Source organism: Jaculus jaculus, chromosome 10 (genome assembly GCF_020740685.1).
Source record: "Jaculus jaculus isolate mJacJac1 chromosome 10, mJacJac1.mat.Y.cur, whole genome shotgun sequence".
Lineage (NCBI taxonomy): Eukaryota > Metazoa > Chordata > Mammalia > Rodentia > Dipodidae > Jaculus > Jaculus jaculus.
This window is the reverse complement of record NC_059111.1, coordinates 26,048,758-26,076,601: the sequence shown is the minus strand read 5'-3', so window position 1 is coordinate 26,076,601 and position 27,844 is coordinate 26,048,758. Positions and strand designations below refer to the sequence as shown.

Here is a 27,844-nt window from a genome sequence, read left to right as displayed (position 1 = left end):
CATATCGGCAGTCAGGACACGCTGGAGCCTCCTGTGACCTGTCCCACCCCAGCCCCAACCCAGGCCGATCTTTCCCATCTTATCTCCCATCCCTTCCCCCTCCTAAACTGCATCAGTCGTTCTTGGCACCCCAAAACCAGGTCCTGTTCTCCCTCTAGTCCTGTCCAGTGACCTTACCTCTGTACCTGTCTCTAGTCAGTCTTGATCCCTGGATTGACTGTCCCTCCAGCAGGCTCTTACATGGTTTCCTTTGTCTGAAGTCCTCTGCCTGGGGTCCTGCCAAGCCCTGCTTCTGCTCGCCTCTATTACAAGACTGCCTCCTATCCCAAGGCTCTGGACTCCTTGAGGACAGAGATGCCTGTGACTCGGAGGTGGGCCTGTCGGCAAGGCCGTAGTGCTTGCAGCTGCTGCTTGGGAAACGCCACCCATATGCGTGGGAGGGTTGACGCCTCAGCCTTGAGCTGAGTGCTCCTGACCTGACTCCCATGCCCCTCCTTCGCTGCTCGCAACAGGACAGCCGCTGCAAGTTCAAGCCCCAGAAGGCCATCGCATTTGTCAAGGATGTAGCCAACATCACGCTGGTGAGTGCTGACGCCTCCTCCAGCCAGGAAATGGGTCCTGATGGCAGGCCCGGCTCTCCAGCTGTCAGGGGCCAGCAGGCCTTGGTGGGCAGCCCCTCCTGGAAGCACGTTACAGAGGGGGGATGCTGGGCCACTGCCGGGGGACGGGGAGGGAGATCGCGCCAGGCAGGGGGTCCTCGGGGGTCCTCTGGTTCTGAGCAGGTCTGCACAAGGGTTCATGCTTGTGATTGTCTTCCTGTCCAAAATGCAAGTGGCGGGCTGGAGAGCTGGCTTAGCAGCTAAGGCACTTGTCCGCAAAGCCTAAGGATCCAGGTTCAATTCCCCAGTGCCCGTGAGCACCAGATGCACGAGGTAGTTCATGTCCAGTCGCTAGAGGCCCTGGCACACACATTCTCTCCCTTTTTCTACCTGCCTCTTTCTTTCTCTGTCTCTCAAAATAAATAAAAATAAAATGCATACGTATGTATGTATGTATTTTTTAAAAATGCAAGTGACCGCCCCCACCCCATGAGAGGGTGTCATGTCTGCGTGTGAGATTGCGAGGAGCATGGATGTCTCTTAGTCAGGATAGGCCAGGTTTTGTGCAGCCACAGCACCCCCAAATCTGAAGGGCATAGTGTGTATCTCCTTCCCTTCTGCAGCCTGGTCATGGATTCAGTAGGGCTGAACGCATCCTGTGCCCGTGGCTTCACCCCGGCACCCAGACTGAGGGACACAGTGGTCAACTATGGTCTCCAGATGAGTTCCTAGTACCACTTCACCTCGAGTGGATGGGAGAACACAGGGTCACACTAAATTTTCCTCGTGAAGCATTTATTTCTCTCTGCTTCCTGACAACAGCTATATCACCAGCTGCTTCACGTTTCTACAGCCATGGCTTGTCCCGCCATGATGGACTATTCCCTCAGATTGTGAAGCCAACCAAATTCTTTTTCCTTTTAAAAAGAAAAAATTTAAGCCGGGCGTGGTGGCGCACGCCTTTAATCCCAGCACTAGGGAGGCAGAGGTAGGAGGATCGCCGTGAGTTCAAGGCCACCCTGAGACTACATAGTGAATTCCAGGTCAGCCTGAGCCAGAGTGAGACCCTACCTCGAAAAACCAAAAAAAAAAAAAAAAGAAAGAAAAAATTTGGCTGGACGTGGTGGCGCACACCTTTACTCCTAGCACTCGGGAGGCAAAGGTAGGAGATCGCCGTGAGTTCAAGGCCACCTTGAGACTCCATAGTAAATTCCAGGTCAGCCTGGGCTAGAGCGAGACCCTACCTTGAAGAAACAATTTTTTTTGGCCGGGTGTGGTGGTACATGCTTTTAATCCCAGAACTTGGGAGGCAGAGGTAGAAGGATTGCTGAGAGTTCGAGGCCACCCTGAGACTACATAGTGAATTCCAGGTCAGCCTGGGCTAGAGCAAGACCCTACCTTGAAAAACCAAAATAAAAAAAGGGGGTGCGCAGGAGAGATGGCTTAACGGTTAAGGCACTTGCCTGCAAAGCCAAAGGACCCAGGTTTGATACCCTAGGACCCACATAAAGCCAGATGCACAAGGCGACACATGCATCTGGAGTTCATTTGCAGTGACAGGAGACTTTGGGGTGCCCATTCTCTCTTCCTCTCTCTCTCTCTCTCTCTCTCTCTCTCTCTGTCTTCTCTCAAATAAATAAATAAACAAAAAAATTTTAAATCCTGGTGAAACATGAACAAATGTCTGCTCATCCTAGATAAAGTACCAATGACAAACCAAAGTACTCATAGCACCAATGCTTCTGGCTTGGTGAACCAATGAGTTTGCTGGGCTTACTTTTAAGGGCGTGGGTGAGGAGTGTATGTGGCTCCCAAACAGCTGCATCATGGGAAAGTCCCACCCCAGCATGGGTGACAACTTCCTTGGAGCTGCATAGATTAAGCCCCTCCTACATCCTTCAGTTAATCTTCCAACCTTGTGTGTGTATGTATAAATATATATACATATGTACATATATGTATATATGTACATATAGATATTTCCTATCAACTCCTAATAGCACATATAACTAGGGTAGAATTATGTAACAGGAGGGTAGAGAGATGACTCAGCGGTTAAGGTGCTTGCCTGCAAAGCTTAACAAGCCTAGTTCAATTCCCCAGTACCCACACAAAGCCAGATGCACAAAGTGGCACATCTGTCCAAAGTTCATTTGCAATGTCTAGAGCCCTTGGTGTACCCATATTCATTCTCTCTCTCTCTCTCTCTCTCTCTCTCACTCTGTCTCTGTTTGCAAACAAATAAATGATTTTTTTTATAATTACATAATAATTGGGAGGAGCACAGGAGAGAGGGAGCGGATGGAATCTCAGTTGAGGATCTAATGACTGTCCCTGCCCCTCCTATGAGGAAATGTCAACAGGCCCTTGATCTTGTGGGGAGTCTCTTGGGGGTGCCCACAGCTGCTCTGATAATGAGAGTTATGCTTGAAGGGCAGCGTTCTGCCATCACTCTCTGCTTTTCCAAGAAAACATGTGAACGTGAGTGAGTGTCCCTCCCCCCAGCCCCTGGTGGGTTGGGTGTGCATGGGTTCATTCCAGGAGGGTTGTGTAGGAAGTGAGAAATCTCCATGGCGTGTGCAGGTGAGGGCACAAAGTGAGGCGGCGTGTGCTCAATAAACATAAGCAGGTCACAAATGTGCCAGCTCTGTAATGAGAACAGCTGCCAATTTAATTGAAGCCCGTGCCAAGCCCTCCCTGGTAATAACAGTTTGGGTTTATGGAGTGATCAGAGGCACCGTATAACCACTTGACAGGAATTGTCTCGAAATAACCTGGGAGGTCAATGTGGTTATTGCCTTCATTTTATAGATGAGAAAACTGAGACTCGGAATAGCTAAATAATATTCCCAAGGCTGTGCAAGCTAGGAGATGGGGACTGAATTCAAACTGAGATGCATCATTCCAGAACCAGGGGTGACCACCCCAGCAGCACACCACCCATACCTTGTAATAATAGAGATGATAACACCTTCAGGGGGGGGAAAAAAACTGTTTCTAACATACCCTCCAAGGCTGACCCTCTGAGCCACTGTATTCCACTGAGAAGTGAATAAGGAACTCGGAAGTGTCCCTTTTGCCTGGCTCCTGGGAGAGTTGTGTCAGGACACCTGTTGGGCCCTGAGGAGCAGGCCAGAACTGCAGGCAGGGTAAGGGACAGCTGTGGGAATGGTTCCAGCTCATGGAGGTTCTGGTACTCATGTAGGCAGGCCTCCTGGGCCCAGATCTGTGCTGATCCATCTAGCTTCTCAAGGCCTCTGCCATTTCTGAAAGGAACCACTTGCCTATGGGTGACAGGATAGAGGTACCCCCCCCACTTACTTTTTCCTTTTAGTTTTGTTTTTCAAGATAGAGTCTTACTGTACCATAGGCTGACCTGGAATTCACTGTGGAGTCTCAGGGTGGCCTTGAACTCACGGTGATCTTCCTACCTCTGCCTCCTGAGTGCTGGGATTAAAGGCGTGCGCCATCACGCCTGGCTACTCAGTCCCCTCACGCATTTCCCTTCCCGCCTCAGGTCCCTGGCTCAGCTCACAGAACCTCCAGCCTCATTTCAACTCCTGGATATTTTGTTTATTGCTCCATTTAACCCAATTTTTCCTAACTGGGACATTTTAAAACACCTGCTGCTGGGAACCACCCACCCCACCAACACTGATGGAGTTGCACTGAGGACTGAAACTTGGCCAGGGATATATTTGAGGGTCCCCAGGGATATCCGACCGCAGCTCTCATTTGGCCTCTAAGAAGCTGTCATGACTCCCTTGTTCTTGCTTTCCTCATGAAGGGATAGATCCCACTGAGAAGGCCCACAGTCTTGGCTGGGTCTTCCTGTGTCCTCCCCAACAAAATTTTATTTGTTCATGGTTTTAGAAGCCCTGTGTTACACCAATGAAGCCCCATTGGTTAACTTCATGGGTGCAGAGAATCCTAGGGGCAAACACGTCCCACCCATCTCGGCACACTGCAGAGACCCTTAGTAGTCAGTGACTAAGTCCATACCATGCCTGTAAGAGGATGTAGGGCAGGAAACCAAGACAACCAATCAGAGAGCCAGGAAGGAGCCAGGGGCCACAGAAGAGCCAGTTTAGTTTGGAAAGAAGAGCTATCAGCCAGATCAAAACCCAAACGCACTGAAGCTGTAGCTCAATCATAGAAAACTGGTGTTTGATCCCTGGCACCAAGAAGGGGAAAAAAAAGGCTGGAGAGACGGTTTAGGAGTGAAGGTGCTTGCCTGCGAAGCCTAAGGACTCATGTTCTATTCTCCAGGTCCCATGTAAACCAGACGCACAGGATGACTCAAGTGTGCAAAGTTGCACGTGCACACAAGTTGGCACACGCATCTAGAGTTTGATTACAGTGGCTGGAAGCCCTGGAGTGCCAATTCTCTCACGCACTCTCTTACTCTCTTGCATTTAAAAAACAAAAAAGGTCAGTCTGTTGGGATGACCTCAAAAAGAAAAATGTCCAGCATATTGGTATACACTCAGTGGTAGAAAGCTTTTATAATATGAGTTCAATCCCAGCACCAAATATATATATATATGAACACATATTACACCAGATATGGTGGCACTCACCGTTAATCCCAACACTTGAGAGGCTGAGGTCGGAGGATGGCTGTGAGTTTGAGGACAACCTGACAGTGCATAGTGAATTCCAAGTCAGCCTTGGCTAGATCAAGACTCTACCCTGAAAAAGAAAAAATTACTAAATTTTAAATTCAGCCTAGAGAGAAGGCTTAGCCATTAAGGTGTTTGCGTGCAAAGCCCAAGTACCCAAGTTTGATTCTCCAGGACCCACATAAACCTGATGCATAAGGTGGCACACGCGTGTGGAGTTCCTTTACGGCAGCTGAAGGTGTGCACCCGTTCTCTCTCTTTCTCTGCCTCTCTCTCAAATAAATACCATACAAATTTTTAAATATATTAAAAAATAAAACTACATTTTAAAAATTCATCAAAGGCAGGCATATTTGTACCTCCCAGCACTTGGGAGGTGGAAGCAGAAAGATCAGGAGTTCCAGGTCAGCCTGACCACACAAGATGGTCTCAAAATATCAACCAAGAGCCAGGCGTGGTGGCACACGCCTTTAATCTCAGCACTGAGAAGCAGAGGTAGGAGGAGCGCCATGCGTTCAAGGCCACCCTGAGACTCCATAGTGGATTCCAGGTCAGCCTGGGCTAGAGCGAAACTCTATCTTGAAAAACCAAAAAAAAAAAAAAAAAAAGTCAAAGGACCCAGGTTTGATTCCACAGAACCCACATAAAGCCACATGCACAAGTTGGCGCAGTGTCTGGAGTTTGTTTGCAGTGGCTGGAGGCCCTGGTGCATGCTCTCTCTATCTTCCTCTCTCTTTCTCTCAAATAAATAAAATATTTTTTCAAAAATCAACCCAAAGAGCTGGGCCTTAGTGGTGCGCGCCTTTAATTCCAGCACTCGGGAGGCAGAGGTAGGAGGATCGCTGTGAGTTCGAGGCCACCCTGAGACTACATAGTGAATTCCAGGTCATGGGCCAGAGTGAGACCCTACCTTGAAAAAAAAAAAAAATCAACCCAAAGCACCCTGGCAATCTGCGTAAGAAGGTGGGGCCTGCATACCGCAGCCCAGAACCCAGGTTCTGCTGGGCAGGCAGCAGTGCCCTCTCCCCTCCAGGGTCTGCCTGTTGCTCTCTTCCTCCAGGTTTCCTACATAGATCGGGGCCTCTAGTCTCTACTTTGGACCAAAGGGCCAAAGGTGGGATGAGGGGATGGCCGACATCATGCGTATATATATCTCAACCCTTGTGTCTGTGCCCAGAACGATGAGGAAGCGATGGTGGAGGCCGTGGCCCTATACAACCCCGTGAGCTTTGCTTTTGAGGTGACTGAAGATTTCATGATGTATAAAAGCGGTGTCTATTCCAGGTGAGCTGGGATCCAGGGAAGAAGAAGGAAGTGGGGAGGGCTGGTTGGACACATGAGCCTCAGGTTCAGCCCTGACTCCTTGCACAGGAGTCAAGACCAGCTCATGACACCAAGCATGTGTTCCTTCAGTTAGTCCTCACGCAGCCCTGAGTGTCACGGATCAGAGTCTCTATCCCAGAGAAGAGGAGAGAGTTCGTCTTAGGGTGGCCACAAGTTCAGCCATGTGGCCAAGTGAGGACGAAGACCATAATCTGAGCCCAGAACTCTCTAAGGAACCTCTAAGGAAGGGCTGAACTCACTTAAGAAAACTCAAAATATTGAAGATGAGCCAGAGAGATGGCTTAGTGGTTAACATGTTTGCCTCTGAAGCCTGAGGACCCAGGTTCAATTCCCCAGAACCCACGTAAGCCAGATGCACAAGGTGGTACGTGTGTCTGGAGTCCATTTTCAGTGGCTAGAGGCCCTGGTGTGCCCATTCTCCCTCTCTAACTACCATCTATCTATCTGCCTCTTCGTCTTTCAAATAACTAACTAAATAAAATCTTTTAAAAACAAAACAAAATATTTTTTTAAAAAGTGCAGCATAAGCTGGGCATGGGCATGGTGGCATATGCCTTTAATTCCAACACTCTGGAGACAGAGATAGAAGGATTGCTGTGTACTCAAGGCCAGCCTGGGACTACAGAGTGAGTTCCTAGTCAGCCTGGGCTAGAGTGAGACCCTATTAATAAATACAAAACAGGGCTGGAGAGATGGCTTAGCACTTAAGTGCTTGCCTGTGAAGCCTAAGGACCCCAGTTCGAGGCTCAATTCCCCAGGACCCATGTTAGCCAGGTGCACAAGGCGGTGCATGCATCTGGAGTTCATTTGCAGTGGCTGGAGGCCCTGGCACACCCATTCTCTCTCCCTCTCTCTATCTGCCTCTTTTTCTCTCTGTCTGTCACTCTCAAATAAATAAATAAGTAAAAACGTAAAAAAAACATAGCCAGGCATGGTGGCGCATGCCTTTAATCCTAGCACTCAGGAGACAGAAGGAAGGATCACTGTGAGTTCGAGGCCACCCTGGGACTACATAGTGAATTCCAGATCCGCCTGGGCTAGTGAGACACTACCTAGAAAAACAAAAACAAAAAAAAGATATTGAGCAAGAGAGACGGTTCAGTGGTTAAGATGCCTTGCCTGGAAAGCCTAACTACCTGGGTTCAATTCCCCACATAAAGCCAAGTGCACAAAGTAAAAAGTCAGTCATGGTTGTGCACGCCTTTAACCCCAGAGCTCAGGAGGACAGAGAGAGGAGAATCAGTTGCTGTGGCTTCCTGGTCAGCTAGTGGAACTGAAAAAACAGGGAGCTCTAGACTCAATGAGGGACTCTTTCTTAGGGAAATAAGACTGGAAAGAAATAGAAAGGGACACCCAAAATCTTCCTCTGGCCTCTGTACACACGGACCCAGGGTGCACACATCTGCACACATATATGGATGCACCATACACACACACATCAAAAATATTTTTTTAAGATGGGGCAATGGTTGCAGCTCAGCTAAAAGAGTGCCTGTGTAGCATGTACTAAGCCCCAGGTTTGATTCCCAGCGCTGCATGAATGGGGTGTAGTTAGTGATGTATAATTGCAATCTCACAACTCAGGAGGTAGAAGGAAGATCAGAAGCTCAAGGTCAAAAAGAAAAAGAAAAGGAGCAAAAGAGCTGGAGAGATGGCTTAGCAGTTAAGGCACTTACCTGTGAAGCCAAAGGACCCATGTTGGATTCCTCAGGACCCCCATAAACCAGATGCACAAGATGGCACATGTGTCTGGAGTTCATTTACAGTGGCTGAAGACCCTGGCATTCCCATGCTCTCTTTCTCTCACTCTTAAATAAATAAATAAATAAATAAAGGGATTCTAAGAAAGAAAGGAAGGAAGGAAAGAAGGAAGGAAGTTAGGTAAAAGGAAAGAGATGGCTTAGCAGTTAAGGCCTTTGCCTGCAAAGCCAAAGGACCCAGGTTCAATTCTCCAGGCCCCACATAGGCCAGATGTACATTGTGGCGCATGCATCTGGAGTTCGTTTGCAGTGGCTGGAGGTGCTGGTGCGCCCATTCTCTCTCTCCCTCTATCCTTCTGTCTCAAATAAATAAAAACAAAGAAAGAAAGAGAGAGAGAAAGAAAGAAAGAAAGAAAGAAAGAAAGAAAGAAAGAAAGAAAGAAAGAAAAAATAAATGGAGACGGAAAACAGGAAAGAGAAAGTAGCTGCTTTCAAATACCAGCTCTGTGCTGGGGACTCTTCCTTGTCAGAAGTCAGAAGTGTCCGCTGTGAACACTGGCTGGCAGGGCTGGCAGGCCCCTTGCCCACCCCCATGGGAAGCTTAGCTACGAAGCACTCGGAGAGCCCTTGTGGAGTGGGACCGCCACCCGTTGGCCCTTCCCATCCTCTCAGTCCTCTTTCTGTTTCACTTCCAGCACTTCCTGTCATAAAACTCCGGATAAGGTCAATCACGCCGTCCTGGCTGTTGGCTATGGAGAACAGGACGGGATACCCTACTGGATTGTGAAGAACTCTTGGGGCACCCACTGGGGAACAAAAGGGTGAGCAGCCTGCAGGGCCCCCCACTACTGGGGTAGGCCTGAGTTATTCAAGGTGTGTCTGGAGGTTCTCCCCCTCAAAGTGACAGCTTCCTTGATGGAGCTGGGGAGCAAGCCCTAGCCAGGCCAAGGGAAGGGGGCATGGGACTGTCACCACCTCAGCCCCGCTCCTCTTAGCAACCCCCGCTAGGGCCCCAGGTCCCCACAAGAACAGGAAATCAGTGGTTCAGTGGGGTCTGCAGCCACAGATGGAAAATACCTAGAATTCAACAGCCTACAGGGACAAAGCCAACCTCTGGGAAAGTCTCATTTTGAGCAATTAAGACAACAGGTTTGTTCCTGGTAAGTGACAGCCTCTTCTTTAAAGGGGGGGAGAGGTGGTCGCTGGAAACAGCAGGCCTGGAAATATATATATGTGGGTGTCTGTGTCTCTCCTCCAGACCCCATGTCCTTATTTGAAAAGGAGAGTTTTATGATGACCTCAGTGGGTCCCAGGGTTAGGAAGGATCCACAGTCAATCCTGGGGCGTAGTAGGATACAGATAGACTAAGAAAGGGAGCCGGGCGTGGTGGTGCACGCCTTTTATCCCAGCACTCCAAGGCAGAGGTAGGAGGATCACTGTGAGTTCAAGGCCACCCTTGAGACTACATAGTGAGTTCTAGGTCAGCCTGGACCAGAGTGAGACCCTACCTCAAAAAAAGAAAGAAAGAGAGCCGGGCGTGGTGGCGCACGCCTTTAATCCCAGCACTCAGGAGGCAGAGGTAGGAGGATCGCCGTGAGTTCAAGGCCACCCTGAGACTACAGAGTTAATTCCAGGTCAGCCTGGACCAGAGTGAGACCCTACCTTGAAAAACCAAAAAAAAAAAAAAAGAAGAAAGAAAGAGAGTTCAGGCCAAAGAGAGAAAAGAAGACATTATTTATAAAGGCCAGTCATTTCCTGCCGCTAAAGAAGCCCGGTGTCACTGTTAAGTTAGTTCTATAAATAAATTCAGAGGGCCTAATCCCCCTGGAGCTGGATCTTGGCTGAGCAGCAGAGCATTCTAGAAAGATCTGTGGTATGGATGCCTGCCTCGGCTCAGCCCCTTCTCTCTGCCTAGGTACTTCCTGATCGAGCGGGGGAAGAACATGTGTGGCCTGGCTGCCTGCGCCTCCTACCCCATCCCCCAAGTGTGAGCCAGGACTGCGGAGGGGACTGGCTGCCGGAGACCCGCTGTGCATGGAAGTCCCCCTCACTCCCCTCCCTCACTCCTGCACGGAGCCTGGAAACCTAAGGACAGTGAGGAAGAGGAGTCCACCAGCAGCAGGCGGGCCACCCCCATGCCAGGCATCACCAGCCTAGTGCCTTAAGTGTGATTTTTCACTGACTCAAACCCCCAGGGACTGAGAGCAGTCTTCCTGTGTCTTTTCTTCAATAAACATGCAGCCAGTGCCTTCCTGGGCCAGGCCTGTCTTGGGCACAGGACTGGACATGATTCCCACTGACATTCCATTCTGTCTTCCAAGAGGGAGGCACTAGGTGTGCCCAGGTATGGGTGGCAAAGCTGAGAACGCATGAGGAAGAGCAGTTTTATAATTTTTGTTGTTTTCTTTTGTTTTTCAGGGTAGGGTCTCGCTCTAGCCCAAGCTGACCTGGAATTCACTGTGTAGTCCCAGGATGGCCTCGAACTCATCGTGATCCTCCTTCCTCTGCCTCCTGAGAGCTGGGATTAAAGGTGTGCGCCACCATGCACGGCCTGCTCACACACACACATACACACACACACACACACACACTCACACACACTCATGCCACGGCACATGTGTGGAGTTCTGAGGACAACCTCGGATGTCCTTGTTTTTGCTCCTGGCAGGCTTGTCAAGCTGACCTGCATGCTTTAGGATTCTGGCTTTGCCTCCCACTGCCATAAGGTGCATTGGCCGCTCTGCATCTGGCCTTATGTGGGTGTTGGGGAATTGAACTGGGGCCAGTAGGTTTGGAAGCACCTTTAAATACTGAGTCCTCTCCCCAACACTCACTGCCCTTTTAAATTTTTTTTTTATTGTTTGGTTTTTCAAGGTAGTGTCTCTAGTTCAGGCTGACCTGGAATTCACTATTTAGTCTCAGGGTGGCCTTGAACTCACGAGGGTGATCCTCCTACTTCTGCCTCCCAAGTGCTGGGATTAAAGGCATGCGTCATCACACCTAGCAACCCCCCCTTTTTTTTTAACACTTTGTGTGTGTGTGTCTGTGTGCGCACCCACACACCCACACATGCAAGTACACAAACAGCACAGTTGTGAAAGTCAGAGAACACGTTAGTCTCCTGGAATGACGTGGTCATTGCATTCATAGCTCATAGCAGCTGTGGTTACCTGCTCAAGACCTGCGTAAGACTGAGCTCTTCAGCCTTCCGTCATGTGTGGTGGAGGCCTCCATCCCTGAGGAGTTTTGGCAGTTAATGGGAAGGGGAGACATTTTCTTTAATGGTGTAGCTACGGGCAAGTTGCCCATTCTCATGCAAGCAATTCTAATTCAACTCAGTGTGTTACAAAAGAGAGAGAGAGATTAATATCAGAGAAAAATGTATCACAAAGCAACAGAAAAAGCAGCCACAAAAGAAGGTAATTAAGGGCTGGCACAATGGCTCAGTGGTTACAACACTTACCTGCAAAGCCTAAGGACCCAGTCAGTACACACATAAAGCAGATGCACAAGGCGGCACATGTGTCTGGAGTTCCTCTGCAGTGGTTAGAGGCCCTGGCATGCCCATTTTGTCTGTCTCTCTCTCTCTCAAATAAGTAAACAAAAGTTTTTTAATTTATTTTTTACAGTCAGAGGGAGAGAGAGAGACTGAGAATGGGCACACCAGGGCCTCTAGCCACTGCAAACAAACTGCAGACGCATGCACCACCTTTTGCATCTGGCTTACGTGGGACCTGGAGAATTGAATCTGGGTCTTTAGGCTTCGCAGGCATGCACTGTAACCGTTAAGCCGTCTCTCCAGGCCAATGAAAATTTTTTTAAAGAAAAAGGTGAAGGGGTTAAAGAGATATCTTGGTGGTTAAGGTGCTTGCTGGCAAAGCCAAGGACCCAGATTTGATTCCCTGGTACCCATGTAAAGCGAGATGCACAAGGTGGCACATGCATCTGGAGTTTGTTTGCAGTGGCTGGAGGCCCGGGTGCATCCATTCTCACTCTCTCTGCTTCTCTATCTCTATCCAATAAATAAATAAAGTATTTTTTAAAGCTGAATAAAAATAGAGCAGCTATGTAGAAAAACAGTATAACCCAAACCCTCACCATGTTCTCTCTTTAAACAAATGTTTTACTTTATAAGTTTTGGGTTTATAAATGATTACAAAAATAGAATACAGTCCCCATAAACCTCTCCTACTCATTTCTATTAAAATCTTACTGTAGTATGGGACACTTGTCACAATTAATGTACCCATATAAAACAAAAAAAATTCCAGTTAAGTCATTCATTTTAAAAGATTTCAAAAAAAAAAAAAAAAAAAGCCAGGCATGTTGGCACATGCCTTTAATTCCAGCACTCAGGAGGCAGAGGTAGCAAGATCACCATGAGCCTACATCAAAAAACTCGAAAAGCCAAAAATAAAGATTTTTCAATGAAGTTTCAAAGAAACTCAAATTATCACCAGCAACTCAAACAACCATTTTCAAAATTAGCCTCATTTGGAGGGATTGTGGCCTAGGTCATGGATGCCCACTCAGGTCATCAAAACAGCTGTCCATGGAGGGCTGGAGAGACGGTTCAGCAGCAAAGCCTTATGACTGGGGTTTGATTTTCCAGTACCCACAGTGATACATGCATCTGGAGTTCTTTTGCAGTGGCTAAAGGCCCTGACTTGCTTGCTTGATATCTCTCTCTGTCTATCTCTCTCTCTCTCTCTCTCTCTCTCGGTGTGTGTGTGATTTGAAATGAATAAATAAAAATATTTTTTAAAAAAACAGATGGTTTCTCTACAAACACCAACGCATGTCTATGCCCCCAACCCCGGAGTGATACCAGCCTCTTGTAAAGGGGCTATACAAAACCAATTTCCTACCGGTTAGTTAATGGACAGCATGCATTAAACACCTGCAGAATGCCAGCAATGTTCAAGTCTCCCCCTCAACTCCAATGCCAGGTACCTGTGATAAACTAAGGATTTTCAGTTGTTATTATTGCTTTTAGTTAACATAATGAGATTTGTAAGTATCATTCATTCTAGCATTTTCAAAAATAATTAAGAATGTTGTTGGTATCCAGTTCTTGGCATGATTATTGTTTAAGGCAGACTGGCCCACACCCTTGGGCCATTTAAAGGGAGCAGCATTATCTGGGGTGAATAAATTCCAAAGGCACTTGCACCCTGGCTCTCAGGAAAAGATAATAAAGGTTTGAAAAAATAACCCAAAGGTTAAAAACAAAGACAAGCAAATTAGGTCAATGTTCCTTACCAAAAGAGATCAGAAAAATCTCAATTAAATTTTAGAAAGCCAAACCCAACTAGTATAAAAAGAATCATACATGGGGCTGGAGAGATGGCTTAGCAGTTAAGGTGCTTGCCTGTGAAGCCTAAGGACTAAGCCATGTTTGATTCTCCAGGCCCCACGTAAGCCAGATGCACATTGTGGCGCATGCATCTGGAGTTCGTTTGCAGTGGCCAGGGGCCCTCATGCACCCATTCTCTCTCTCCCTCTGTCCCTCTGTATCTAATAAATAAAAGGGGAAATTTAAAAAAAAAAAGATCATACCTCATGACCAAATGGAGTTTAGGAGTAAAACATTGAATCAGCATATAAAAATCAGTCAGTGGGGACTGGAGAGTTGGCTTAGAGGTTATGTGCTTGCCCGTGAAGCCTAAGGACCCTGGTTCAAGGCTCAGTTCCCCAGGACCCACGTTAGCCAGATGCACAAGGGGGCGTTCGTTTGCAGTGGCTGGAAGCCCTGGCGTGCCCATTCTCTCTCTTGCTCTCTGCCTCTTTCTCTCTCTCTCTGTCGCTCTCAAATAAATAAATAAACAAAAAATTTAAAAAAGAAATCAGTCCATGGGCAGGAGAGATGGCTCAGCAGTTAAGACTGTGAAGCTTAAGGACCCAGGTTCGATTCCCCAGTACCCACTTACAGCCAGATGTGCATAGTGATGCATGTATCTGGAGGTTTTTTGCTGTGGCTAGAGGCCCTAGTGTGCTCATTCTCTCTCTCTCTCTCTCTCCCCCTCTCTTTTTCGCTGCCTCTTTCTCTCTGAATGTCTCTCTCTCTCTCAAATAAATAAGTAAAAAATTAGGGCTAGAGAGATGGCTTAGCAGTTAAGGCACTTGCTTGAAAAGCCAAAGGATCCAGGTTCAATTCTCCAGGACCCACGTAAGTCAGATGCACAAGGTGGCACATGTCTCTGGAGTTCCTTTGCAGAGGCTGAATGCCCTGGTGTGTCTGCTCTCTCTCTCTCTCTCTTCTTCCTCTCTCTCCAATAAGTTTGAAATATATATATATATATATTTAATATTTGTTGGGGGGCAAAAAGTCCGCATAGCACAGCAATCTGACATAGGCATGCTGAAGCCTTTGAGGAAGCAGCCCCACCATGGTGGCTGGTACCACGTGTGCCAAAGATGACTGGCCTAGCCAAGCCTGTTCTGATCCACGACTCAGCAAGGTGGAAATAAAATAAAGCTGTTGTGTGTGTTCTTTTTTTTTTGAGAGAGAGAGGGTCTTGTGTGTACCCCAGGCTGGCCTTGAATTTATAGCAATCCTACTGCTTCGGCCTCCCTAGGGCTGGGATTATAGACATGCACCACCACCCCAGTTTAAATGTTTGTTTTAAGCGTACGTTAAAATGCGTTTAAGTGCGTAGGTTAGTTTGTGCAACAAAACATTTCATAAATTTTTTCAAAAAGAAAATCCTGAGACACACATCCACAATCTAGCATTTGGGAGGGTCAGGCAGGAGGATCACCTGGGCTAGAGCGAGACCCTACCTTGAAAAACCGAAAAAAAAGATGCTTGTTTACAAAAACCTGCCAGCCCATGTTCACTTTTCAGTTTCAGCCATCCACATAAAGTCAAATGGTCATTTATTTGTGGGCATACAACCCCCTCCCCCAACACACAAACATATATTAATAAATAAGTTTTTAAAAGGGAAGAGACGAAACAATACAGCTACAATTTTTGTTTTGTTTTGTTTTGGTTTGGCTTTCAAGGTAGGGTCTCACTCTGGCCCAGGCTGACCTGGAATTCACTATGTAGTCTCAGGGTGGCCTCGAACTCTCAGCGATCCTCCTACCTCTGCCTCCCAAGTGCTGGGATTAAAGGCATGCGCCACCATGTCCGGCTCAGCTACGGTTATTATTATTTTTTTAATTATTTATTTATTTATTCATTTATTTGAGAGCGACAGACACAGAGAGAAAGACAGATAGAGGGAGAGAGAGAGAATGGGCGCGCCAGGGCTTCCAGCCTCTGCAAACGAACTCCAGACGCGTGCGCCCCTTTGTGCATCTGGCTAACGTGGGACCTGGGGAACCGAGCCTCGAACCTGGGTCCTTAGGCTTCACAGGCAAGCGCTTAACCGCTAAGCCATCTCTCCAGCCCAGCTACGGTTATTTTTAAAGATGAAATAGTGTTTCTACCTGGTGCTTTGACATTTAAAAAAAAAAAAGACTCCAGACTGACGCTTCTAAATTTGGACAACTCCACCCCCAAGAGGTGATGTACTGAGTTACAAGGAGTGGGGAGTCGCATGACAGAGGAGCGCCTCAGGTCTGACGCCCTCTATTGAACATGAGACCAGGCAGCCGGCGCAGGCAGCCTGCAGAGCAACCAATCTGGAGGAACGAAAAAACCTTTTTCCAAGTCTTCCTTGAAGGTTCCCTCTAGTGACCCCTGCTGGCAGGAGTGAGCAATAAGCCTTGCTAGGAAAAACAGCTCACAGACACACACACACACACACACACACACCCCACAGCTTCTAAAGCAGAATTAAAGCTGAGAACCCAGTTGCATCACCAACCCAGTCCTCGTCCTCCACATAGGCTGCTCACCCGCCAACACTTGTCCACACGTGTTTTACCCCAGGTAACAGCAACACTTCATGCTGTAACAAGATACATCCACCCTTCATCCAAAGAAAGACTTACCAGGCACGGTGGTGCACACCAAAAATCCCATCACTCCAAAGTCTTAGGCAGGAAGAACAAAAGTTAGAGGCCAGCCTGAACTATATAGACTCTGTCACACACACACAAACACACACACACACACACACACACACGGAGAACTCTTATTTTTCCCATCAAAAGAGAAGAGGGTGGGGTGGAGAGAAGGCTTAGCAGTTAAGGCACTTGCCTATGAAGTTTAAGAATCCAGGTCCGACTCCCCAGAATGCACATAAGCCAGACACACAAGGTGACGCATGCGCACAAGGTGGCACACACGTCTGGTGTTCAATAGCAGTGGCTAGAGGTCCTGATGCACCAATTTTCTCTCTCTCTCTCTCTCTCATAAAAAAATAAATAAATAAAGCTGGGCATGGCAGCATACATCTTTAATCCCAGCACTAGAGAGCAGAGAATTGCCGTGAGTTCCATAGTGAATTCCAGGTCGGCCTGGGCTAGAAGGAGACCCTACCTTGAAAAACAAAACAACAACAACAAAAAATTAGCAGAATAAACCCATATAGTTTGGCAGTCTCCAAGAATACCCACAATATCTAAACTAGCTATGAAAACACTTCATTCAAGCCAGGCATGGTGGCACACGCCTTTAATCCCAGCACTTGGGAGGCAGAGATAGGAGGATCACCGTGTGTTCAAGGCCAGCCTGACAGTACATAGTGAATTCCATGTCAGCCTGGGCTAAAACAAAACCCTACCTCGGAAAAAAAAAAAAATAGAATTCCAGGTCAGTCTGGGCACTAGAGTGAAACCCTACCTCAAAAAACATGGGCTGGGCTGGAGAGATGGCTTAGCGGTTAAGCGCTTGCCTGTGAAGCCTAAGGACCCCGGTTCGAGGCTCGGTTCCCCAGGTCCCACGTTAGCCAGATGCACAAGGGGGCGCACGCGTCTGGAGTTTGTTTGCAGAGGCTGGAAGCCCTGGCGCGCCCATTCTCTCTCTCTCCCTCTATCTGTCTTTCTCTCTGTGTCTGTCGCTCTCAAATAAATAAAGAAAAAATTAAAGAAAAAAACAACCATGGGCTGCTCCATGAAGACCAGCTGACAGAAAGCTCAAAGAAGCCATTCTGCATGCAGTTCAATGGCAGAAAGAGAAACCACCAGGGAAGATACCAGTGGACACTGCAAGTCTTAAATTTTGCCAGCCAGACCAAATGAGCTAACCAATGCAATAGTGGCATGTCTGTCATAGTGGAAACCAACTGCCCTCTAATTGGACTGGAGGCCCGCTCCATGGGAGGGAATACATCCCTGATACTGAAAATCTACAACAGGGGTAGTCATGAGCCCCATGGGTGTAACATCTGCTGCTGTCTGGCTAAATGTATATACTATGCTCAGCAAATTGCCCAGTAAGCACTTTTCTTAATGTTCATACCCATATATTAATACTACTCTCACTTTTGGTAGAGAACCTTCTCTTTTCAGATGGCAGTGACCTTGGGACGACTCAGAAGGTATCATGGTGCTGGAAATAAGTGACAGGAGTGCTCAGCACTACAATATCTCTATCACACCTCCCAAGGCTCAGGGTCCATTGTGGAAGAGGTGGTGGAAAGAGCCAAAGGAAGGATAGGACTCCTTACAGCGTGCTCTCCCCAGACACAAAATGGCCTGGATATCCATGACCACACAGTGCCTGACACTACCTACACAAGACCATCATAGTAGGAGGAAAAAATCATGACATCAAAATAAAAGACAGAGCTGGGCGTGGTGGCGCACACCTTTAAACCCAGCACTCGGGAGGCAGAGGTAGGAGGATCGCCATGAGTTCAAGGCCACCCTGAGACTCCATAGTGAATTCCAGGTCAGTCTGGGCCAGAGTGAGACCTTACCTCGAAAAATCGAAAAACCAAAAAAAATAAAAAAAATAAAAGAGAGACTGACTGAGAAAAGGAGGGGATATGATGGAGAATGGAGTTTCAAAGGGGAAAGTTGGGGGAGGGAGGGCATTACCATGGTATATAGTTTACAATCATAGAAGTTGTTAATAAAAAAAAAAAACATGGGCTGGAGAGATGGCTTAGCGGGTTTTTTGTTTGTTTGATTTTGTTTTTTGCTTGCAAAGCCAAAGGATCATGGTTCAACTCTCCAGGACCCCTATAAGCCAGACGCACAAGGGGGCACATGCATCTGGAGTTAATTTGCAGTGGCTGGAGGCCCTGTCATGCCCATTCTCTGTCTCTCTCCCTCTTTCTCTCAAATAAGTAAATAAAATATATTAAAAAGAAACACTCCTTTCTTCATGTGGAAATGGGGTTTTTTGGTGGTTTTTTTTTTTTTTTTTCTCCCACTTGAGGCTGTATACAAGGATTTTTCTACCACTGCAAATGAGCTCCAGGTTCAGTAGCTTCTGCTTCTTTTTGCTCGCGGTTTTGCCTGGGTGCCAGAAACAGAGCCCGGGCTGGCAGGGTTTACAAGTAAGAGCCTTTCACCACTGAGCCATTGCACCAGCCTCAAGGATTTTTCTTCATATACCTTCAATGGATGTACAGCAAGAGACTTAATGCAGAAGTAGATATGGTTCATCTTTTGCAAAGATGTAAAATACCATTTTCTGTTTCATTTGGAGAATGCTGATTTTAACATATAATATCTATAGGTTTTAAACACTTCAAAATTTTTATTTATTTGAGAACAAGGGAAAGGGCACACCAGGGCTTCTAGACTCCAGACGCATGCACCACCATGTGCAACTGGCTTACATAGGTACTGGGCAATCAAACCTGGGTCCTTAGGCTTCAAAAGCAAGCACCTTAACTGCTAAGCCATCTTTCCAACCCAACAGCTTTCTCTCTCTCTCTTTTGGTCAGTTTAACTCACTTCTAATATAGGGCTAGGGAGATCGCTCAGTGGTTAATGCTCAATGGATGAAGCACTTGCCGTGCAGGGTGAGGACTTGAGTTTGAATCACCACATGATGCTGGATGGGTGTGAGGCCTGCTTGTTGACCCCAGGGCTCAGCAGGTGGACACAGGCCCCCAAGCCCTTGGTTTTGGTAAGAGACGTTGCCTCAATAATAAAAGTCATAAGCTGGGCGTGGTGGCGCACACCTTTAACCTCAGCCCCCAGGAGGCAGAGGTAGGAGGATCACCGTGAGTTCAAGGCCACCCTGAGACTACATAGTGAATTCCAGGTTAGCCTGGGCTAGAGAGTGAGACCCTACCTCAACCCCCCACCCACCAAAAAAAAAAGCGAATGAGGAAGAAAGTCAACATTAACCTTATGGCCTTCACATGTGTACACACATTGCATCCAAATGCATGCATGTGCTCTCAGGTCCCCCCGCCCTCTCTCTCTCTCGTCCTCTCTGCTAACTCAACAAGAGAATGACTACTCATGACTTGCAAGGCTACAGCTATAGATCTGGATTTGCCTACGGTTACTTATGAGGCAGATGGAGGAGGCTAAGCCCATGGTGATGACTCAGGGATTGACATTTTGGCAGTGGTTTCTGAGGACCTCGGGCCACAGCCAAGGAGTGCATGTGCCACTTTGTGCATCTGGCTTTGTTAGTACTGGGGAATTCACCCTGGGCCATCAGACTTTGCAATCAAGCTCCTTTAACCACTGAGCAGTCTCTCAATCCCCAAATGAGTGTTTGTGTGTGTATGTGGGCATATATATATATAATTTTTTTAAAGTTTTTTTGTTGTTCATTTTTATTTATTTATTTGAGAGCAACAGAGAAAGAGGCAGATAGAGAGAGAATGGGCGCACCAGGGCCTCCAACCACCACACACGAACTCCAGATGCGTGCGCCCCCTTGTGCATCTGGCTAACGTGGAACCTAGGGAATTGAGCCTCGAACTGGGGTCCTTAGGCTTCACAGGCAAGCGCTTAACTGCTAAGTCATCGCTCCAACCCCTAATTTCTTTAATTTGAGAGAAGTATGCGTATGGCCAGGTGTGGTCCCAGCACTCAGGAGGCAGAGGAAAGAGGGTTGCTCCGAGTTCAGCCATCTTGAGACTACATATGACTTCCAGGTCATCATGGGCTAGAGCAAAACCCTACCTCAAAAGAACAGAAAGGAAAAAGTGTGTGTGTGTATGGGCACACCAGGGCCTCTTGCCACAGCAAATGAGCTACAGACACATGGAAGAGTTTCTGCATCTGGCTTTATGTAAAGCACTAGGGAATCAAACCCAGGCCAGCCACTGAGCTATCTCCCCAATGCCCTAAATATTTTAATTTACATTTCTGTCAGTCTTTATAATTTTAATATCTGAGAGACAGAACATGGGCACACCAGGGCCTGCTGCCACTGCCAACATCCCAGATGCGTGTGCCACTCTGCATCTGGCCTTACGTGGGTCCTGGAGAACTGAACTCAAGCTGTCAGGCTACACAAAGTGCCTTTCACCACTAACAGTTCCTTAGGGCTAGTAAGATGGCTCAGCAGTTCAAGGCGCTTGCCTGCAAGCCTGTTAGCCCAGATTTGGTTTCCCAGTATCCACAGAAAGCCAGATGTACAAAATGGTACATGTCTGGAGTCCACCTGCAGCAGTAAGAGGCCCTGATGCACCCACTCACTCTGTTTCCTAAAGAGCAAATAAATGGTTAGAGTAGGTATGAAGCACAAGTGTGAAGAAGTTCATGTTCACATCAATCCAGACCAGGACTGCTGCCTCCTACATGTTACCAGCCTGTGTCATCTATAGTTTCTTACTGTTAAGGGACAGACACGTGGCTCCCTGAGACTGGTGTCACAAGATTATCCTGCTTGTGGCATTAAGAACCTGCTCAGTGAACTGGACCAAGAGCTCATCTTTTAGGGAAAGCTCACCATGACTCTGGTGGCATCCCAAGTATCCGTTCTGAGAACATGGTTACTGTTTCACATCCCTTGGGATAGCTCAGTCTAGTCCATTCGATTGGGCTTCAAAGGGGCAACTGGATCATTTACCTGATCAGTAATGCACATGCTGTTCGGGTTCCTATTACAAAAGACTGAAGAGGAACCGGAACTGATGTATCAGCATGGATGGCTGAGCAGTTACACAGCCTGCAGATGGAGGTTCAATTCCCCAGCACCAATATAAGGCCTGGCACAATGTGGCAGGAGTCTCATCTCACGGTACTGTCAACAACGGAAGGCAGGGCCAGGAGAGCTGACCCTTGAGCGGTCACCTGGAGGCTGTTCTCTACGCATGCCCCATTGGGGCTATCAAGTGTGTTGTTCTTTATTCTTTTATCCCAGCACAAAGAGATAATCTTGTTTTAGGGAAAAAATGAACTTAACATTTTTTCAAAGCCAGATGTGGTGGCACATGGCTTTAATCCGACACTTGGGAGGCAGAGGTAGGAGGACTGTTGTGAGAATATGTAGTGAATTCCAGGTAAGCCTGGGATAAAGCAAGACCCTATTCGAAAACAAAAATAAAAACAAACACAAAAAACCAAAACCAAAACAAAAAAACAAACTTGTAGCTGAGCCACCGCGGACTAGAGAAGGGCACAACTGAAAAGGAAGAGCTCATCTTTTAGGGAAAGTACCTATTTGCTGTCAAGGTTATAGGTAAAAAGTTCAAGTAATAGGTAATTAAGGAAAATTTAAAATTCATGTGGGGATTACTTATCAAGGCTAATCAAAGGAGTTTACACTCGCGTACAGAACCTATTCTATCTAGGTAAGGCGCAGCAGAAAGGAGTTAAGAGTTGCCAATATTGTGTGAATGTGGCCTGATGACACCTATGGATAAGGGAGCTGATGTGTGAGCTTTAAATAAAACCTAACAGCAGAGAATATATGAAGACTGCGTATAAGATCAGTAAAATTTGTCTACTGGTGGGGGCTAGCACTGTGCAATAAAGCAGGTGTGGAGTGGGTTAAGTTCAACTTTAAAGATTTTTGTTTATTTGACAGAGAAAGAGGGAGAGAGAGAGAGAGCATGGGCATGCCAAGGCCTGCAGCCACGGCAAACAAACTCCAGATGCGTGCCCCTTGTGCATCTGGCTATCGTGAGCCCTGGGGAATCAAACCTGGGTTCTTTGGCCTTGCAGGCAAAGCCTTACCTGTTAAGCCAACTTTTAATTTTTATCTGTTACACAGATAAAAATGGCATTAATGATTCAAATTAGCAAGAGTGTAGGGGAAGGTACACCATCATGAGTTTTTAGTTTGGATTCAAAGTAAACTGTCAAAGCTGCTCTGAATTATAAGCAGACAAAGCTAAACTAAGCTAAAGTAAGAAATTAAACACCCAACTGAACAATCAACTATGAGACACAGTATACAAAGATTTTTATAACACAGCCACATAATCACACTTTGAAATTTAAAGAAAAAATTTATTGAAGATCTGAAAAACAACTTCTACAAGATTGACTTTTCCATAAAATTGTAGCTACACAATGCATTGCGTCTATCATGTTAAAACGTGCATTAGACACAAATACAAAAACCATGAAACAAGCCACCATTCTTCAACAACTTGAGCAAAGATAAAATGCCTAAGGAACAATATGGATGACTTGCAAAGGATGGGCTCTTTAAGCACCATTTAAAAAAAAAAAAGAGCACAAATGGATGAGCGTTCAGTTATACACACTGAATTGAACCTTTGGCACTAGGAATCAGAGCATTTTGTCATAGAGCATTACACATATTATAAAAGTGCGTAGTGTCAAAGGAATAGAACCACCAGCATTCAAAAGCAGCTTTGTCAACTAGGCAATAAAACACTCTACAGCATGTCTCTCTGTTGTCCATCATTGAATACACTGGTAGAAACCTTGAAATGAAAAAAAAGAAGGAGCTGTCACTCCCTTTATTTTCTCTTTTTAAAATCAAACAGAAAACAAACATCAATTCTGTTATACACTAACATCTTCAAAGTACATCATTTGTACAAGAGAAGGACTAAGAACAAAACTGTGTTTACAGAGATCCAAACACAAGTGAGAACACGTGCCTCACACTGCCTTCCGATGGTACTCAGGAGGAGCCACTTCGTAATCACTGGCACTAAACAAAGTTGCAGAATTCTTTGCCAGGTACCTAAAAGTAAAATACCAATTCATTGTAAACATTTTAGAAATCATTATCTTGATTCAAACACCTTCCTACATTATGTATATATATATACACACACACACAGAAGTCACACAAAATGCATTCTTAAAACATAATGAGGGCTGGAGAGAAGGATAAGCAGTGAAGGCGCATGCCTAGGAGGCCTAAGGACCCAGGTTTGTTTGATTCTCCAAACTCCATGTAAGCCAGATGCACAAGGGGGTGCATGCGTCTGGAGTTCGTTTGCAGTGGCTAGAGGCCCTGGAGTGCCCATTCTCACTCCCTCTCTCCTTTACCCCTCTCTCTGTCTCTAATAAATAAATAAAAATAAATCTTAAGGGCTGGAGAGATGGCTTAGCGGTTAAGCGCTTGCCTGTGAAGCCTAAGGACCCCGGTTCGAGGCTCGGTTCCCCAGGTCCCACGTTAGCCAGATGCACAAGGGGGCGCACGCGTCTGGAGTTCGTTTGCAGAGGCTGGAAGCCCTGGCGCGCCCATTCTCTCTCTCTCTCTCTCTCTGTCTTTCTCCCTGTGTCTGTCGCTCTCAAATAAATAAATAAATAATGAACAAAAAATATTTAAAAAATAAAAAAATAAATCTTAAACATAATGAAATCATCACTACTCACAGTAACACCGTGCAGTTACAATTTAAGCAAGTAAGATTAAGTGATAAACTATGTATACAGGAGTGTGGAGCAGCTCCTTTTACACCAACAGCCAAGAACTGCTGTCTTCAAACATAAAGATAGGATAATCCTACTGTCCTACTGTACATTCCATGGCAGTATTTCCCAAAAGAATTATTTCTTTAGCCCTTTGAAAACTGTTATAAATTCTGTACAAGTTTAAAAACTAATTTCAAGCTGAAACTTCAAATAAAGGGATCTGAAGTATGAAACAGAATACTTCTATAGTCTATTAAGAGCTAAACACGGTGTACATGTAACCCCAGCACCCACGAGGCAGAGGTAGAAGGGTCACCATGAGTTCAAGAACAGCCTGAGACTACATACTGAATTCCAGGTTAGCCTGGGCTAGAGACAAGACCCTACCTTGTGGGGGGGAGGGGTGTCTCCAGAGAAAATGTATAGTACTGGTTAGAGCAAGACCCATAAATAAAAGTAGAAACCAAAAACTTAACCTGTCTCCTAATGCCAAGTCCATGTTCTAGAAAATGAAATCTTTCCCAAAAATTGATATGTTTCTCATCATTGCCCTTCAACTGACACATGAATAGTTTTCCTTGGTAGTGCATTTAGAGCAGCCTCACCCTTTTGATAAGCTGTTTTATAACTCTTCCACATTACAAACATGTCCATAATGAGATGTATAGAAACCAGGACTGCCCATTCCCCACTTTTTCCATCTTTCAAACTTAGCTTTCAATTATACTTAAACTTACTTGAGGAAATCATGAAGATAATTCAGTAACAACGCAAGGCTCTTCTCATCCAGAGGTGTATAGGCCAACATTGCTCCAATTCGTACTATTTAAACAAAAGAATGAAGTCAGTTGTGTGTAATGCAGCACACTTCATAACCACATGAGCAAACATAACCACCCTAAATTTCTCCCCTAAAAATTAAGCAATTTCTCCCGGGCGTGGCGGCATACACCTTTAATCCCAGCACTCGGGAGGCAGAGGTAGGAGGATCACAGAGAGTTTGAGGCCACCCTGAGACTACATAGTGAATTCCAGGTCAGTCTGAGTTAGCATGAGACCCTACCTCAGAACCCCCCCCAAAAAAAAAATTAAGCAAATTCTAAATCTCTTGGCTTTTAAAAGAGTTTTGCTATTTAATCCAAGACTGGTAATTCTGATGTTAAAAGTTCAGAGGAAAAAGTAAACTACTAAATTACCAAACAATCTCAGAAGATGTGGCGCTCCATACACCTGGGACATGGGTGCATCAGGGTGATCTGCGAGAATTTCAGCATACTGTGGCCTCTCGAATTTGTAGAGTAGCTGAGTGCCCAACATGACATTGAAGTACTCTTTTATCCCTGCCACAACTTCATTAACAGCATACTCCCTGAAAAAAAATTATTTCCAAAACATTTCTGAGAAGAGGTAAGGTAGAGAAGAACTCAACTGACATAAAGAACCTAAAGGTAATAGACTATTTCTAAGACTTTTTTAAATTTAGGAATTTAACAAGGTCATATGAAATCAATTTCGAAACTATGTCAACGAAGAGTTGAAAAACTAAAGCCATCTGTTTGGACTTTCAAATGGTTAAAACTTTGAATGAATAAGCAAGTATCTCCACAACAGTTTAACTGTATCTAAAACAGCACTACTTGGTACTTTTAATAAAGTATCTTTGGGTATATTCTTACTTATTATCTGTGTTTCCTCGAGATTTCTTGTAATTTGCATAATCCTCCAAAATGGAATCCACATTCTTCTTCGCAGGAAGATAAAAAAGCTATGTGGAAGAAAAAGTCACTTCAATACAAATATTCTCTATAAAGAAAAATTACACTGGGTAACCCTTGTGATTAAAAGAGCACCTAATAGTATTATAAAAACAGGAAAATGAACTATTCAGGCATTTGAAACATCAATGTGTGACGGAGGGACTAAAACTCACTGCATTTAATATTGTTTTATAGATGATGCATGCATGGGTGGGTGGGTGGGTGAATGATAGAACTGGTGCATCAGGGCCTCAGCCATGGCAATAAACACCAGAGGCGCCACCTAGTGGACATGTGCGACCTTGCACTTGACTCACCTTTGTGCATCTGACTTACCTGGGGACCTGGAGAGATCCAACATGGGCCCTTAGGCTTTGCAGGCAAGCACATTAACTGCTAAGCCATCTCTCCAGCCCTCACTGCATTTAATTTTAATGAAAATAAAGAGCCAAAAGTGGCTACAGGATACCATGTAACCCCACTATGAAGAATGGCAATCTGTTGGAGCCATGACGGACTATATAAAACATACCACACTTGAATGTGACTTTATACTATCACTGGCTGTAATCATCTGTGCAAATCCCCACCTGAAGTAGTAACATAATTCTTGCTTTTCATTCTCATTTCTATTCAATGAGACATGGACAACTGTTCCCCTAAAATTAGGTGCTAAAGCACAAGATTGAAAAGCATGCCCAATTTCACCAACGTTTGCAAAGAAAGCCAGTCTGAATCCTCACAGCTTAGCTATAAACTGCATGATCCTCCATCAAATGCAATCTATGGCAATCTATGAAATGTCTCATAATACTCTACAAGTCGCTATTCTCACCCCACCATACCCCAGACAACCTATACCATTTATTATTTATACTTATCCATTCATTCATCCATTTATTTTTGTTTTATTGAGGTAGAGGCTCACCTGGAATTCACTATGGAGTCTCAGGGTAGCCTCGAATTCACGGTGATCCTCCCACCTCTGCCTCCTGAGTGCTAGGATTAAAGGCGTGCACCACTACACCGGGCCACTTATTTATTTTTGACACAGGGTCTTATATAGCTCAGACTGGCTCCATTTGTCACATGAGATGATGGTAAAATTCCTATTCTTGCCTCCACCTCCCAGAGTTGTGAGGTAGGCTGCCAAGTTTATGTGGTTCTGGGAAATTAAGCCTGGGGCTTCATGCATATGAACAGACACCTCTACCCACTGAGCTATATACATCCCACCATTTGTAAATTTAAGTAAATCTATTTGTCCTCAAGTTCCTCAACTTGGGTAACTGAACTCTGTGACTATTCTCTAGCCTTTGTGATCAAACCTAGGAACTTAAACTCAGGATCACTTACAGCTGGTTATGTGTGCTTTTTATTATATTCCATCATCAAGAAAATGTATAGATGTTTCATTTTCACTGACAGTAAGACGGAAAACACACTTGTCTATTAATTTATTGGAGGAATTATTATGCAAGAAACCTCTAAACTTTTATTTTTCATAAATTAGTAATTTAAAAATAGAAGTCCAAGCCTTTTTTTTCTTTTTGCTAAAATATACAGCCAACGATCTGTCCAGTTTTCAAGTTACCTGTTTTTGTCTGGTAATCAGGTCCCAATCATCAACAAGCCATGGTTTCAGTTCTTCAGGAATCTTTACTTTAACTTCAACTCTGTTCATAAATGTTTCTTCCTAAATACCAAAAAAAAAAAAAAAAAAAAGGTATTAAAAACAGATCTTTTCTCATTTAACAGGAACTGAAACGGGAGCATCTTTTCTACCCTTTAGAGGCATCTGGTACGGGTTATTTTAAACAGACCTTCAGGGCTGGAGGGATGACTTAGCAGTTAAGGCATTTGACTGCAAAACCAAAGGACCTAGAGGTTCGGTTCCAAAGGACGCCCCCCCAATGTTAGCCAGAAGCACAAGGGGGTGCATGCATCTGGAATTCGTGTGCAGTGGCTGCAGGCTTGGAACACCCATTCTCATTCTGTCGTGTCCCCCCCACCCCGCTCTGTCAAATAAATAAAATAAAATAAATAAAATAACTAAATCGACCTTTATAGCCAGGCATGGTGGTGCACACCTTTAATCCCAGCCCCTGAGTGGCAAAGTTATGAGGATCGCCATTAGCTCAAGGACTACAGAGTGACTTCCA

The 27,844-nt window shown here is 45.7% G+C and overlaps 2 protein-coding genes across 3 annotated transcripts in view; one reads left to right on the top strand and one right to left on the bottom strand.

Annotated features, from left to right (window-relative positions):
• Ctsh (cathepsin H) overlaps positions 1 to 10,555 on the top strand; it is a 31,907-nt gene extending 21,352 nt beyond the window's left edge. Inside the window, exons 9-12 of the mRNA XM_045160999.1 lie at positions 513 to 581; positions 6,399 to 6,505; positions 8,961 to 9,086; positions 10,181 to 10,555. Coding sequence (XP_045016934.1) covers positions 513 to 581; positions 6,399 to 6,505; positions 8,961 to 9,086; positions 10,181 to 10,256 — 378 coding nt within the window. The 3' untranslated portion in view covers positions 10,257 to 10,555. The remainder of the gene's footprint in view (positions 1 to 512; positions 582 to 6,398; positions 6,506 to 8,960; positions 9,087 to 10,180) is intronic.
• Positions 10,556 to 22,515: 11,960 nt separating this feature from the next.
• Positions 22,516 to 27,844, bottom strand: part of Morf4l1 (mortality factor 4 like 1) — a 31,602-nt gene continuing 26,273 nt past the window's right edge. For both annotated transcript variants that reach the window (XM_045160805.1, XM_045160806.1), the window contains 5 exons: positions 27,277 to 27,378; positions 25,602 to 25,690; positions 25,122 to 25,294; positions 24,663 to 24,747; positions 22,516 to 23,245 (listed from right to left, as the gene is read on the bottom strand). In XM_045160805.1, coding sequence (XP_045016740.1) covers positions 23,161 to 23,245; positions 24,663 to 24,747; positions 25,122 to 25,294; positions 25,602 to 25,690; positions 27,277 to 27,378 — 534 coding nt within the window. In that variant the 3' untranslated portion in view covers positions 22,516 to 23,160. The remainder of the gene's footprint in view (positions 23,246 to 24,662; positions 24,748 to 25,121; positions 25,295 to 25,601; positions 25,691 to 27,276; positions 27,379 to 27,844) is intronic.